At 45.7% G+C, this 16979-nt stretch overlaps 1 protein-coding gene across 1 annotated transcript in view; it reads right to left on the reverse strand.

The window, feature by feature from the left end:
• GALNT4 (polypeptide N-acetylgalactosaminyltransferase 4) overlaps positions 1–16979 on the reverse strand; it is a 755766-nt gene that overhangs the window by 68623 nt on the left and 670164 nt on the right. Inside the window, exons 9-10 of the mRNA XM_085606793.1 lie at positions 14939–15070; positions 14720–14830 (exon numbers count right to left, since the gene is read on the reverse strand). Coding sequence (XP_085462919.1) covers positions 14720–14830; positions 14939–15070 — 243 coding nt within the window. The remainder of the gene's footprint in view (positions 1–14719; positions 14831–14938; positions 15071–16979) is intronic.

The following is a 16979-nucleotide window of genomic DNA, read 5'->3' on the forward strand; positions in this document are numbered from 1 at the left end:
ACTTGGGGATAAAACTAAAGCATTACCAGGTTTATTAGTACAGGTACTGCCACGTTTATTAACTACGAAAAAGGAAGATTGGGGTACAATTTCAGCCTGTAAACAGAAGCAAGATGAAGACACTAGTGATTACTATGCCCGATTTAAAAAATGTTTTGGTATAAATAGTGGCATAAAAGCAAGTAGCGAATCATACCCACATCTGTTTGTGACAAAATTAGTGGAAAATGCCCTGCCCCCAGTAAAGAATAGAGTATTAAAATTCGAGAGTACCTGGCAAGGTAACACTCCATCACAAATGTTACAAATGTTACAGTACCATCACAATAGAATTAGAGAGGAACAAGAACATGAACACAGACGCATGAAAGACACGAAAATGAAAATGCTAGTTTCCCAGACAGTTCCAGCTGAAGGACATAAAAAGGGTATGACACATTCCGATTCAGCAGGACCTGTAAAAGGGACATGCAATTATTGTAAAAAGCCAGGTCATTACGTACACGACTGTCCAGTTTTAAAACATAATATCGCCATAGGTAAAACACAAGAAAGATCACGGCCACTCAGACAAGATCAGAAGGAACAAGGAGCTCTGCAGCATGCCCAGGCCATGCCAGCCGCACAACAGCCAATACAGTTTGTGCCAGCTGCACCACCGTTGCCTGTTGCTGCCACACAGACAACAACACGACAAATGTATCAGACCGCACAGTATGAATATCCTGAGTATCAGCGTTACGCATGAACTAGCCTAGAGAGGGAAGTTGACTTACCCCTTATCGAGATTCCTGTAGATCAAGAAGGACCTTATGTACATAGTGAATTATTAGGCCAAGATAGAAAATTTTTACTGGATACAGGGGCAAGTCGAACAACTATAAAACGTAGTGAAGTTCCAGGGGCACCCCTCTCAGGCTCTCAGAATATTTCCCTTGGTTTTTCAGGAAAACCTATTGTTAATGAAGTATCACAGCCTCTTCCACTTACGATAGGACCTCTGACCCGAACTACAGATTTATTGCTTACTAAATCATGTCCAGAAAACTTGTTAGGAATAAAAACGCTGAAAGCCCTAGGAGCCATAATATGTTGTTCTCCGGAGGGTGTAAGGTTGTTTTTACGTGATTTTAAAGGTCACTATGTGTCTAGAGACATGGATCCCCGACTGCAGACTTTACCTACACATCTATGGGCACAAGGCCCTACTGATGTTGGTTGCATGAATATTACACCATATCGAGTCACATTAAAGGCAGGAGTGGTGCTACCACGAATGCGACAATACAAGTTACCACCAGATGCTGTAGTGGCTTTACTACAAATCATTGACGAGCTCATTGCCCAAGGAGTAGTTGTAGAAACAGACTCCAATGTATGTAATTCACCGATAATTCCGATTCTTAAACGAACAGATCCTAAGGCCCCGCCAGTATATCGATTGGTTATTGATCTGCGCGAGTTAAACAAATGCATTGTGCCACAATTTCCTGTGGTCCCAGATATCTCGTCATTACTGACAGCTATTGATTCCGAAGCGACATTCTTTACTGTAATCGATCTCAAGAATGCCTTTTTCAGCGTCCCAATAGATCCAGAAAGCCAATATTTGTTCGGATTTAGTTTAAATGGGCGTAGCTTTAAATTCTCACGCGCACCTCAAGGATTTACAGAAAGTCCCAGCATCTATAGCCAAGCACTAAAACGAGAACTTGACAGTATCCACATGCCCGTTAACACTGCCTTGCTTCAATATGTCGATGATCTGCTGATCACCGCGAGAAGCGAACCGGAATGTGAAAAAGCATCACTGACAGTTTTACAATTTCTAGCCGAAAAGGGGCACAAGGTGTCCCCTTCTAAGCTGCAATTCTGTGTCCAGCGAGTTGTTTATCTTGGACACTCGCTGTCCAAGGAGGGAAGGCAGCTTACACCCGACCGTATTCAGTTAATAGCTAACATGCCAATACCCAAGACACAAAAGGAGGTACGGGCTTTCATAGGCCTCACTTCATATTGTAGGCAGTGGATCCCTCAGTATGCATTTCTAGCAAAACCACTCATTCAGTTAACCACACAGGAGGCAGCCACATCGACTGTTCTCCCTTGGACTCAGGAACATACACAAGCTTTTGAAAGCCTAAAGAAAGCTTTATGTCAAGCACCTGTTTTAGCAACGCCATGTTACAGAAAACAGTTTACACTCTTTGTTACAGAACGCGAAGGTACTGCCTTGTCAGTACTCACACAGGAACAAGCAGGAGCACACAAACCATGCGCTTATTTTTCTAGTACATTAGATCCCGTAGCTCAGGCTTTGCCTGCATGCCTGAAATCAGTAGCAGCGACAGCTTTAGCAATCAGACAAAGCGATGCCATAGTGTTAGGACATCCATTGACAGTTCAAGTACCACACGCAGTAGAGGTTCTTGTAAATAGAACGCAAACACAACACTTGACTATAGCGCGACTTACAGGATACGAACTTACATTGTTTCAGCCACATATAGAAATCAGACGCTGTAACACATTGAATCCTGCCACACTTTTGCCAGTAACCGGAACAGACCCACTAGCTCATGACTGTATTGAAGTTATTACAATAACGACAAAACCCAGACAAGACTTAACCGATGTCCCATTGTCAGATCCAGACCTGACATTGTATGTAGATGGTTCATGTATGAGAACAAGTACAGGAGAGTTAGTGGCCGCTTACGCAGTCACAACAGATACCGAAGTCATTGAAACTAATCGTATAAATACTTTGTCAGCTCAAGCCGCAGAGCTTATCGCTCTGACACAAGCCTGTATTCAAGCCACGAATAAAAAAGTCAACATATACACTGATTCACGTTATGCATTCGGAGTTGTACATGACTTCGGCGTGCTGTGGCGAGAGAGAGGTTATTTAACTTCCCACGGTGCCCACATCCAGCACGGACCCCTCATTCATGCCTTATTAGATGCAATACATCGACCCACTGCAATATCAATTATGAAATGTAAGGCTCATACGAAGGTTACTGATATCATTTCCCAAGGCAATGATCTAGCCGACAGAACAGCTAAACAGACTGCTCAAACTCAAACCCCCGACATGATAAAGACAATAGTCCCGACACCGACACATTGTATGACAGTTAAAGATCCTACTCTTGACGTAATTGACATACAGACACATGCTACACCAGACGAAATAAAGAAATGGACTGAATTAGGAGGGATCCAAACGGACCAAGGATGGATGATGAAGGAAAAGTCTGTATGGTTCCTTCCTGATTCAATGGTCCAAGTTATAATTAACACTATACATAGTCCAGCACATCTAGGAGAAAAAGCTATGCTAGACAGCATTCAACACATTTGGTTCAATAAACATTTACGAGCAGCAGCCAAACAAAAGGTCCGTACCTGTATGATCTGTTGTCAGTTTAACCCGGGAAAAAGCGTTCCCGTAGAACAGGGTGGATTTCATCCTCCTAATCATCCTTTTGAAGCCCTCCAGATGGATTATATCCAGATGGAACGATGTCGAGGATTCAAATATGTTCTCGTAGTTGTCTGCGCTCTGTCCCGTTGGACAGAGGCATACCCGGTTTCAGATTACACTGCCCCGACTACTGCCAAACAGTTGGTTCGAGAATTCTTCCCACGATACGGTTTACCACGTGTTGTTCACTCAGATAACGGCCAGCCGTTCTCATCCGAATTAATGAAACACGTTTCACTTCTGTTAGGATATCAGTGGAAATTCCACTGTGTCCGACACCCCGAGGCAGCAGGTCTCGTAGAAAGACATAATCAGATACTGAAAATCAGATTGTCCAAAATATGCAGAGAGAAAGGTGTCGACTGGGTAGTAGCGTTACCAGTTGCACTCTTTTACATGAGAATGGTAGCACACTCTCGAACAGGGCTATCCCCGTATGAGGTGATCTTCGGCAGACCACCAAATATGTGGGGGACGCCTATACCACGCAAAATAACTGATGTTGACTGTAATATGCTGACAGATTACTTGGCTTCCTTGATGTCTGCACTACAATCTTGTCGTTCACAGGTAACTGCAGCCTTTCCCGACAACACTGAGGTGAAACCCCATGACGTAGTTCCGGGTGATTTCGTATTTGTGAGAAATTTCGACCGAAAGACTCAGCTGGAGCCCAGGTGGAAGACACCCAAGTTGGTTCTGCTCACTACAAGGACAGCCGTGAAGATCGAGGGCCGCAAGGGCTGGATTCATTCAAGTCATATCAAGAAATTTCATGGACTATCCTCGGATATAGACATTGTGCCCTGCGCTCCCTCACAGACTGATTCAAAACTTCCTTTTGTTGAACAGAATAACTCTGAACACTACAAACTAAAGCTTAGGCCCAACAAGTCGAGCAATTTGATTGTTTAAGTCCTCTCCAAGGTGAAGCGGTTGAATTGTCTCTGACATGTATCCCTTGGACCTGAGTAGAGAAAATACCCGGAAAATGTTGAAACGACAGGCGTATTGTAAATCACTGCGTAGCTACTGCATAGTGACATTATTAATTTTGTTTTTCTTGAGTCTTTTAATAATTACTGCAAGTATATTGTTGCACATATATTACCCTATTTCTAGACATGTTTATAATGTTACTGCTGAACATTCTTTTAGTGACTTACCTCCGCATGAATTGTCTTATAGACTTGCGCTGCGCAATAACACTTTCATTAGTATGTTACATCATTCCCATCAGACTAGTAATGCCACTAATTGTTGGGTGTGTGGCCGGCTCCCTCCCTATCAGAATTATGAAGGAGTCCTGCCATTCTTTCCACACCCATTTACACATAATGGCTCCTGTGGAGCATGGTTTAGTTTAATCAATTCCATAGACTCAGACACAGCAGTTTACCAAGATCATTGGGTATGGGGAAACCTGAACCTAGTTTTACTCAAGGTCTGCTACCCTGACAAGGAGGGTCGCCCCAAAAGAACAGGAACTGATCTAGAAAATGAAGTATATGGATTAGGTAATTTTACACCTAATCTCATGATTCTAAATGTCGTATCCGAAGTTGAACTAGTCTTACCCACCATGTCAGTATTCCCAGCGAAGGGTGAATTGTGTGTAAGAAAGTTTGGTTCCATACATATGGGCCATAGTAAATGCACTACTATAGTAGAATTCAGTGATCAAGGCAAATCTTCATTTAGAGCTTATCGCCACTCCTACTTTATATGTGGTCAGACTGCATATATGCGTCTACCTCTAGATTGGGATGGTACCTGCTACATTGCATTCCTTTTGCCACCTGTTTTCCTAGCTCCTCCTGATTATTACAGAAATATTCATTTAGTACACAACAGAGAGCGGAGAGATCTCCCCATTGTCGATTACACTGAGACGGCATGGGACAAATATGTAGATTTTAATAAAGGCATCTTTCCCTATATAGGTACTGTTACAAATAGTAAGCTGATACGTAGATTAACTAGAACCCTTGAAGCAGTAGTGAATGAGACTATTTCCGCCTTAGGCAATTTAACAGAAGAGCAGTCTGCTATGCGGATTGTTGTGCTTCAAAATCGTCTTGTCCTTGACGTCATCCTGGCTGATAGGGGCGGAGCTTGTAGGGTCATCGGATCAAGCTGCTGCGTATTCATACCAGAAAATTCGCCATCTGTATATAAAGCCATCACTCGCCTTCATAAGATTGTAAACCAGATACACCAGAACCCAGGCACTTGGACTTGGTCCAGTTGGTTTTGGAATATGATATCAGCCTGGGGATGGAGAGTTTTATCCTTCCTAGGTATTGGCCTTCTCATACTATTCAGTTGCTGTCTATGTCTACAATGTGGACCAGCGATCTGTGGTCTGTGTGCCACATCGTGTATTCCACCACCAAGATTTCATTCGTCACGGAAGAAGAAAGAAGAACAAATGATGCTATATGAACAGATCAATGGATTGATGAAGATTGATATCTCTTAACGGGCAAGTAGGGGACAAGGAGGGAATGTGGAAATATGGATTTTTCTGGTCAGTTATGTCCCCTATCTTGGACCCCAACGGTTCTATGTGCATGTCACAAGTACATGTATGTTCCCTCCAGTTCCAGTTATGAAGACGCAAATACATGTGCGTCCACCGTCAACATGTCCTCTGTCAGATCCGCCATGAATAGGCCGGATATTCCATTCCTAAATATGAAAGGCCACCGGCTTTATATGGTTCACTTATGCCATTTTACAGTCCAGGCAAGTAGGCCCTGATTCTGTCATCAAACTCCTCTTGCTTTCTGCCTCTGAAAACTCGAGTCTGAGCCTGCATCTGTGACCATGAACTTTGTCTCATTCTCTGCGCGGCTCACGAAGCCTGACATCAGCCTATTCTCTGCCAAGAACTGTATTTCACCTTCGAATTATCTGCTTCACTCCTTAGCCGATGCATTCCTGTCTAGCAGCTTAAGTAAACATTCTTCCAGCTACTGAGCAAAGGATCGGCTTCTCTGTCCTCATGCAAGTAATTCATAGCCCTGTTACCATGGAATATTCCTACCCCCTCGCATTCAGTGTAGACACTTAGACGCTTGTACACGCACGCACAGTCAGTATAGAATAGATCTTGTCCGAGAGTCCTTCTTTTGTGGATAACATAGTTCTTTAAACATAGGATGTTAGATATGATTTGGGATTAGGTTGACTTGACCCCCCAGACTTTTTGTCTCCACATGTAGAGCTAAATGTCAAGTCCCCTTCACCCCCTAGTTACACGTCAATTACACGTCATGCTGCTGCGCGCGCATCTATGCCAAGTATTATCTTATAGATCCACCTATATGTGACATCATAACCAATTATGTTCCTTTTTACTCCTTATTACACCCATTTTCGGTTACGCAGGTAAATCGTCATTTCCTTATCAATTGTTACGCCTACTGCATTCGCTTCATTGTAATGTATGTACTATAAAAGTTACTTCTTGTCAATAAAGTATGTACTTCACTTCCTGAACCTCCGTGGTGATGGAACTTGGAGCAACCGATTATAATCGATTATTGGAATAAAGCCCATTCCGAACCTCTAATACCACGGATTCTGCCTCTCATTTTACTGAGCTATTTTATTATGTTTCTGTATCAAATTAAGTCCCGGTAAAGGAATTTTATTTACCACAGTGTCTCTACTTTTTCTTCCGTTGTTTAAGTAAGTTCTCAACATGTTGGTGCCCCTTAGAGTCAGGTGGTGTCAATCTGTTTTAGTCCTACAGATGGAAGATCAGCATGGAGTAACCATACAACAAATCAGAAGACAGGATGACCTACTTTAAAACTCTGCCCATGATATACATCACCCAACATGCAGATCACGTACAAGCACCACCTTCACAACTATGGCCATCTCTGAAAGTAGTAACAACAACTGGTCCAGAGACTGCAGCAAACTCTGGAAAACGTTATTCATGGATTTGTTTTTCCTTAATCCCGAGTGGACTTTGAACTGCCATCTGTGTCATAGCACCAAAAGTGTGCATCCGAACAATGGCTCACAATGAGTACTTATAAATAGCAATTAACAAAATTATTTCATCTGCGCAAAGTTCTAGTTGTTTTATATGTCAATGGCAGTTAATAATGTATACCAACTCTGCACATCTGGACTATCTCGATGCCAATGTATTATGTAGGGCTACTGCCCAGCCGGTATCTCAAAAATTCAATAAAATGTGTTATTAAAAAAAAAAGATTATTTCATAATTAAAATTCCCCAACACCACCACAGGTTTATCATTTATATTTCTCAATTATTGTCAATTCCATAAACTCTAAGCACTGGACAACTCAGAGCAGCGAACTTGAAACAATACATTTTTCTAAAATGAAAAAGGTCCCCAGAAATCGCGACAGACTAAGATGGCCACAGGACAGTATAGATGACTATAAGTAATAAATTGAATGGCGTAACTATGCTGAGAATTGGTACGTTTTTCCATTTTTACAGGCATCCCTTTTATTCACAAAACTCTAAAAGAAACCTGTATAGACTTCCATATCAGAATTTGCATAGGATCTTGTTCTGTACAGGGGGTTAAATGAATATTACCAATGGATAGCTTTAGCCCCAAAACTTTTTTTCCAATCATCAACTTGAGAGTGCAGCAGCATGCAGTGTTACGAACATGTATTTCCAGCAACATATTTCAACAGTGCAAGCTAATCTTTACCTGTTCGCCAACAAATCAAATTTGAGGCTCCCTGTGTAGTACACCAGGCTCATCTGTAACGGAAAACAGTTTTTCTGGATAACCAAATTATCTTTACTGTGTTCCTAGCAAACTTCAGCACTCAATTTTGAAAATCTTCTATGGTCCACCAATGTTAGGAAAGCTCCAAGTATGCCATTCTGTGTCTCTGAAACATCCAAGCCTTTTCACCATGGCTATGAAGTAATCATCTGAATCTCAGAAGAAACTAAATTCTTACAGCCTAATCCCGACATTCGTCTCCCTATTTTATTTATCATTTAAATTTATAAGGCGCACAGCTACCCAAGGGTTTCCTGGCGCCGCCTGAAAGGACCAAAAAGAGAGACAGGGAAAAATTATTGATAGAATAGCCACGTTTTCAGTTGTTGTCAGTCTTTTATTTTATAGTAAAAGCACCATACTGCCGGTTTGGTATAGAAGTCCATATTAAAACAAACAAATAAATGAATAAATAACTAAAATAATAAATTGTGTAGTGGGTGATACTGTGTAGCGTGCTGTCAGGCACTGTACATAATGTGACATGAATCACAAAAAGATCACAAAGTTTAGGAAAACTAGTAACATCTTCCAGTGTCCTATTTGAATAATCAATAGTTGACACTGAATCCTTTTCCAGCTTGCCGGGGCCAGTCTGCAAATGGGTTACACACATTGCAGAGAAGGGCCAGAATACTATCCATGTTTGGCTAAACAAGATTCTTGGCCTCATGAGTTGTGCCACTGTCTCACAGAAGAATCTGCTAGTTATGCGGGAACGCATGGCCTCTTAACCCCTTTAAAGAGGCTGTCGGCCAATGGCTGACAGACCCCACTGTGTCGGTCTGCCTTTGGCCAACATTGGGAAGGGCTAAAAAGGATCCTCTGGTGCTTGCACTAGAAGATTAGTTTTTTCCAAACAAAGGGCGGGGAAGATGCGGAATCGCTTCGAATCAGTCTCCCCCCCCCCCCCCCCAACGATCTGCATCCGAGGTATGCTGACAATCACAGATTCTCCACTGGAGCAGCAAGCAGAAGGGGTGAGTACTCTCTCCTGCTTCGGTGGGGAACAAAAGTAAAAAAAAGGCCTCCTTATATTTGAGGGGGGCCTCACTTTCTAATGAGGCCTCTATGAAACGGTTTCTTGATTGGAGATTGCGATTGTGACGCGATCCACAGCCAAGAAACCCACTAGGCCACCAGGGATTTATGTTAGGGGTCTGCCCCCCGGGAGAGCAATTTAAAAATATATATATTTTCTCCTGGGGGGCGCAATCGTGCCCCTAGTGGAATGCTAAAAACAAAAACCATAAAAAATAAAGGTAAATTTGTAAGAGGGTCAGCTCTCTCTCCATACGGGCGACCCCCCAGGGGCACCCACATTTTATTGGGCGGAAGAATGTGTTTCCCCAGGGGAGCCAATTGCGGCCACCAGAAACACCCCCCCCCCCCCCCCCCAAAAAAGTATTGAAATGTCGGTAGGGGGTTGAACTCCAGCAAATGGGTCGACCTACTATGGGGGCCATATATAGATTTTCAAATGTGTGTTTTACCCTTAGTTCACTTAGAGTAATTGAACGACATTGGAGATCCGCACCCTCAGCTGACCAACTCAAACTACTAAGAACCTCCAGAAACGCCTACTTCAGAAAGATCAGAAAATCTAAAACCGACTTCTTCAGGATTCAACTAGACCAAGCCAAGAACCGCCCCAAAAAGCTATTCGATCTTATCAAAGCTCAAAGCAAGAACGCACCCATTCTCCCTAAGGCTATCCCTGACACTCTACCCAATTGTGATGAATTCGCCTCCTCCTTCGCTTCAAAAACAGAATCCATAAAATCAGACCTACTCAAGGACCTCTTATCTCTCTCAGACATGCAAAAGAATTCATTCATCAGTGCCCAAGCTAACGACCCCTCAAAATTCAACCTCAAAAACAATGCAACTTGGTCCTACTTCAACACTTACAGTGAAGATACCATACTAAAGACGCTAACCGCTCTGAACCCATCCAACCATTTCACAGACCCGCTTCCGGCCAACTACTTAAAAGACTTCATTCCTCTGTTACTACCTCTCTGGACCAAGATCATAAATACTTCCCTCCTTCAAGGATCCATTCCAGACATCCTGAAAACAGGTCAGGTATCCCCTATCCTAAAGAAACCACCAGCTGACCCTTCGGATCTAAATAACTATCGTACGATTTCCAACATACCTATGCTAGCCAAACTCTTGGAAAAATGTGTTAACATGCAGCTGAACAGACACATTGAACAATTCAACCTGCTTAACCAATTTCAATCAGGCTTGCATGCAGGTCACAGCACCGAATCAGCCATGACACATGTAATTGACGACGCTCTAAAAATCCTGGACCAAAACGAAGCCTGTTTACTAATCTTACACGACCTGTCATGAGCATTTGACACCGTCAAACACGGCAACTTGCTAGAACTCCTGAAACACAGAATGAGACTGTCTGGAGTTGTATTTAACTGGTTCGGCTTTTTCCTCCAAAATAGATCCCAAAGATTAATGGTCAATCAATCCCTGTCCAACTCCATGCCAGTCACGTTAGGAGTGCCGCAAGGCTCTTCCCTCTCACTCACCCTTTTCATGGAACCACTTACCAAACTTCTCAGTCTCGCCAAGATTCACTTCCATATGTATGCAGATGACACCCAAATCTACATCAAGATCCACTCACTCGAAGACATCAAATCGCTCAACACAACACTACAAAAAAAAAAAAAAAATGGCTGGCCGAAAACCATTTGAAACTAAACTCCCTCAAAACGGAGTTCCTCTTAATCACTCCCCCTAACAAAACATCCACTATCCTGGACTGGCTGAAGCACTTAACAGCTCTCAAAGGACAACCTCTCATCGTCGAATCAGCGAAATCGCTAGGTGTAACTCTGGACAGTAACCTAAAGATGCAGAAGCATATCAGCGCTTCCACAAAAGGAGCTAACTTCCACATGAAGATCAATCAATCAATCAATCAATCACGGCATTTGTATAGCGCGCTACTCACCCGGAAGGGTCTCAAGGCGCTCGGGGGAAGGGGTCCGCTACTGCTCGAACAGCCAGGTCTTGAGTTGTCTCCTGAAGGCGAGGTGGTCCTGGGTCAGTCGGAGGTGGATGGGGAGGGAGTTCCATGTCTTGGCCGCCAGGTAGGAGAAGGATCTGCCTCCGGCGGTGGCTCTTCGGATGCGTGGTACGGTTGCGAGGGCGAGGCTGGTAGACCGTAGCTGGCGGGTGGGTGTGTAGAAGGTCAGGCGGTCATTGAGGTACTTGGGGCCCAGGTCGTGGAGAGATTTGTGTGCGTGGGTGAGGAGCCTAAACGTGATCCTCTTGTCGACGGGGAGCCAGTGCAGGTCCCTCAGGTGGCCGGAGATGTGGCTGCGTCGGGGGATGTCCAGAATGAGTCGGGCGGAGGCGTTCTGGATGCGTTGGAGTCTTTTCTGTAGCTTGGCTGTGGTTCCGGCGTAGAGGGTGTTTCCGTAGTCCAGTCGGCTGGTGACGAGGGCCTGGGTGACCGTCTTCCTGGTTTCGGTCGGGATCCATCGGAAGATCTTGCGAAGCATGCGGAGGGTGTGAAAGCATGATGAGGATACGGCGTTGACTTGTCTGGTCATCGAGAGGGAGGAGTCCAGGATGAAGCCCAGGTTGCGTGCGTGGTCTGTTGGCTTGGGGGCGGTGCCCAGGGCTGGGGCCACCAGGAGTCGTTCCAGGCGGAGGGTGATGGTCCCAGGATGAGGACTTCCGTCTTGTCTGAGTTCAGTTTCAGGCGACTGTTCTTCATCCACTCGGCGACGTCTTTCATCCCTTCGTGTAGGCTGGTTTTGGCGGTGTCGGGGTCTCTGGTGAGGGAGAGGATCAGCTGGGTGTCGTCGGCGTAGGAGATGGTTGAGGTTGTGTTGGCGTGCGATGGCGGCTAGAGGTCTCATGTAGATGTTGAAGAGGGTGGGGCTGAGTGATGATCCTTGCGGGACTCCACAGATGACTTCGGTGGCCTCGGATCGAAACGGGGGGAGGCGGACTCTCTGCGTTCTTCCGGCAAGGAATGAGGTGATCCATTTCAGTGCCTTCCCTTGGATGCCGGTGTTGTCGAGGCGTTGGACTAGGGTGCGGTGGCAGACAGTGTCGAATGCTGCGGAGAGGTCCAGGAGGATGAGTGCCGCTGTTTCCCCGTTGTCGAGCAGGGCTCGGATGTCGTCGGTGGCTGCGATGAGGGCGATCTCGGTGCTGTGGTTGGCTCTGAAACCGGACTGCGAGGGGTCGAGGGATCCGTTCATTTCGAGGAAGGCGGCAAGCTGTTTGTTGACGATCTTCTCGATGACTTTGGCGGGAAAAAGGATGAGCGAGATGGGTCGGAAGTTTTTGAGGTCGGTGGGGTCCGCTGTTGGTTTCTTCAGTAGGGCGCTGAGCTCGGCATGCTTCCAGCTCTCCGGGAAGGTGGCGGTGTTGAAGAAGGTGTTGATGATGTCCCGGAGTTGGGGTGCGATGGCGGAGTTGGCCTTGTTGAAGACGTGGTGGGGGCAGGGGTCGGTTGGAGAGCCGGAGTGGATGGTGTTCATCGTGCGGGCTGTGTCTTCGGTGGCCACCGTGGTCCAGGTGCGGAGGGTGGCGGTGGGGTTCGTTGGTTCGGTGGTTGGGTGCGTGGATGGTGCACCGAAACTGTTGTGGATGTCAGCAATCTTGCGGTGGAAGAACGAGGCGAGGGAGTCGCAGAGATCTTGTGAAGGGGTGATGTTGTTGATGCCGGTGCTGGGGTTGGAGAACTCCTTGAGTTCCTTGCTGTCGTGGGCGTTGTTGTCCAGGCGCTCCTTCAGTGATTTCTTCTTGGTGGTGCGGATGAGCTGGTGGTGCTTGCGGGTGGCGTGTTTGAGGGCGGTCATGTTGTAGGTGGTCCGGTCGTGGAGCCAGGCTTTCTCTAGGGTGCGGCAGGTCTTCTTGGAGTCTTTGAGTTCATTGGTGAACCAGGGGGCTTTCTTGTTTCTGGGTCTGTTGGGAGGGTTCTTCCATGGTGCGAGGTCATCGGCGCAGGCGGTCAGCCACTGCATGAAGTTGCGGGCTGCTTCGTTGGCGTCTGATGTGCTGGCGGGTGGGTTCTGGCTGAGGGAGGTGGTGAGCTGGGCGGCAGTGATCTTGCTCCAGCTCCTGTGAGGAACCTGTTGCGGGTGGTGGTGGGTTGTGGTTTTCCTGAATCTGAAGTGGACGCACTGCGAAGTGCGAAAACTGAAACCCTTTCTGCCAGCCTTCGATTTCAAACAAGCTGTTCAAGCCCTAGTAATCCCTAGAGTGGAATATGGGGCGGTAACCTTATGCGGCCTCCCAAGGTCGGCGACTGCCCCGCTAAGAGCCGCTATCAACTCAGCTGCGAGACTCATCACGGGCTCAAAGAGAACCTCTCACATCTCCCCAGACCTCAGAGCCCTCAACTGGCTACTGCTTGAAGCTAGAATTCATCTAAAAATCGCTTGTATGACGCACAAGGCCCTACACCACAATTCCCTGCAATACCTAGTTCAGAAACTGGTGGTCTCTGCAGGCATGAGAACCTCTAGGAGTGCCAATTTGCCAAGGAAAAACCTATAACCGGTCCTTCTCTGGTATGGCTCCTAGGATCTGGAACGCTTTGCCCATTGAAACAAGATTGAACTATGGCTAAATTCACGTGAATTTGACTTATTACTGTATTTTATTATTAGTTCTGTTTTTGTGCTCCATACTGTCTTTTTTTCTCTCGCTAGTTTTTACGTTTCCGAGTATTGGATATCTGATTCACTTATAACTTAGTTTTCTATGTCTTCTCTTGTTTTCTACATCTGACATGTAAAGTGCTCGGATACCCGCAAGGGTCTTGATCGCGCTATATAAAACCTCGCAAAACGTCTGGGTGGTTGCCTTTGGGGGTCTGTGTCGGACGCCCTGTCACCCGCAGCCCTACGACTCGGACACAGGGGGAGACCGATGGGTCTCCCCCACACAGGCATGTACAGCGCGGATGGCACCGACGCGTACCCACTGTAGGGGGCGCACTTGTTCGAGACGTACTCATTCAGTCAATGGGAGCGCATGTACGCATCGTACAACTGGCTCCCACTGAGTTCTATGTGAGTCCGACCGAACCGAGTCCGACAGCATACGTGCGCATCGTACTCGCTCGGTCGGAATGCAGGACTCCGGCTTGGTTGGAAAACACTCCGGATCCGGCTTGGTCGGAGTGCTTTCCGACCCGAAACGGAATCGGCACCTAAGTGTTGTTGACGTAGAATGAAACAATATCCTAGCCCCACCCTCAAACATTTTATAAAGACGTTACAAGAAGTGTTGATTCTTTCTGAAAATACATGCACCAGGTCTGCTATGCAGGCGCTGCACCTTAGGTCCAAACTGAAACAAGCAGCAAGGATGCTCATGATGCCTGTGTGTGGCTGTGAACGGTGCTGATGAAGTAATGTATACAAAATGGTTACCTGGTTTCCACCTTGGCCATGGCATCCGAAAAGAGAGAGATGAGCGCCCACAGGATTCCGATCAGGAGCGTTGTAATCTAAGCATTCCGATGATATACCCATACTCCTGATCTGAAAGAAGCACAGTGATTGTTTATTGGCAATATTCGCAGGTATGGTCGTTCTTGCAGCGCCGTTCTAACAGATGTGAGCACTGGAATTAAGATATGAAACACTTACTGCTCCATGCCAGCCCGGGCGATCCTCCGGCACATGCAATTCAGAAAATATGTTTTTCAAATACCAGTCAAAGTTCTTGCATTTTAGTCTATCCCGGAGCAGTTTTCTTTCAGAAATATCCCCATAATTTTCCTAAAAAAGAACCAGTATTAGTACCGCAATGTCTATTATTTTTGGTCAAAGACATATAGCAGTCAACATTTATTAAAAAAAGGCAAAAACTGTACAAAGGTGACACTGTTAGATGGGTCAACGATGTTGAATTGTCACAAACTCAACCATCAAATGATCGAAGGTACTGCTTTGATTTATATAAACACATATTATTTATTGAACAATACTGGGGTGGGGGGGGGATATCCCCATCTCCTTTAATTGAGGGCATCATAGGATGTCCGACTTGGAATCCCATCGGTTCTGACTTTCAAGCGTTCAAACATATATACAGACTGCCTTGTCTGTTAGAGATAGCATCAGGGAAGTCTGTTACGTGCAAATAAATTTCTCTTTGGCCGGTATATAACTGATTACCTATGAAGAACTACATGGTTTTGACTTCGTAGGATCTCGGTCACAGCTCACACCAAGACTGTGGCCTCTGGCCCCTAAACTTTAAGAATCCAGTTTCCTACAACTTTCTTAGGTACCCGCCAAGGCACTGCTGTGCTCGCTGTAGACTGTCCTAATTCCAGAGTTGTATATGGCTCATACAACATTTTGTCAAACAATGGGTGTGACTGCTGCAGCCATCGCAAATATACCGTAATGGTCAGTGCTTTAAATGGAAAAAAATAAGTACAGATACTCATTAAAATGAGCTATAGGCGTGGCAAGTGGGCGGGGTTAGGGGCGGGGCTACGGGAAGATATGATCATACATAGTGACTTCTGTACTAGTTGCAGCACATATCAAAATACATAAGAAATACGTTTCTGTCAACAAAACAGATTAACTCATTACACAAAATGAAAGCCAAACAGGATGATATGTTAACATTTCCTTGTTATATTTGCTGCTTCTGAATGCCATCCTGGGGGCAGATTTACAGGCCCTTGCGCTGCCCAATATTTACAAGGACAGGAAAAGTCACCCTGCATGACTTTTCCTGTCCTTGTAAACATGGCCCCTTTACACGCAGCACTTTGCCTGAAAAGGCGTTCCATGGGTGTTGCTGTGGATGTTCACCCGCAACACCCATGGAACCAGGCACATTTCCACATTTACGAGAAATCGTAAACCTGGAAATGCGTCAGTTTGCTATGCCACCCTAGGCATGGCGTAGCCAGGCGCAATAAGGAGAAATGCAAGGAGAGATGTTTTCATTTCTCCTCGTTTTTTCCTCTTTCAATGCATGCTGCATTCTACAGCACGCATTGAAAGAGGAAAATGCCTGTAGTGATTGTGCAGGAAGGTGCCCCCCCCCCCCTTCCTGCACAAAAACAATCTCCCCATGGCGCAGGCAGCTGTTTGTGCACCAGCGCAGGGGAGAGCACAGGAATGCGACATGTCATTGTAAACATGTCGCATTCCACTGTGCTGAAAGTGCTGCAGCGTGGCGCAGCCAAAGGGCTCGTGGTGCCACGCTATGGCACTTTCTTGTAGATCTGCCCCGTTATTTGTTGTTGTTTGACACAATACTATAAATTCTCAAGCGGGCACACACACAGACACAGAAAGAAACAAGCACACGTACAAAAAAGCATTCCACACAGTCCCCTTAAAATATCTCCTGAGAGTGTCCTGATTCTCTCCCTCTGTCTCTCACAGAAGAACAGGCACACACAAGCAGGCAAGCACACAGCCATATGCAAACACTCACACAAAGTCTTAGGTGGGATTAAAGCCATTTTAAACTCCTCACCACCAATGGGTCTTTTAATAGCCGCTGTCAGCCTGCTGCCTCCATACCTGTGTTTGTACAAATCCACACAATAGTGTGAATGTGATTAACAGCACAGGGCCTAAATGGGTGCCTCCACTGTCAAACACAGTGTGATGGTGAACACAGGGACATCATGCAAAAAAGCCCACGCTGAATAGT

The sequence above is a fragment of the Triturus cristatus genome, chromosome 5_2 (assembly GCF_964204655.1).
Source record: "Triturus cristatus chromosome 5_2, aTriCri1.1, whole genome shotgun sequence".
NCBI lineage: Eukaryota > Metazoa > Chordata > Amphibia > Caudata > Salamandridae > Triturus > Triturus cristatus.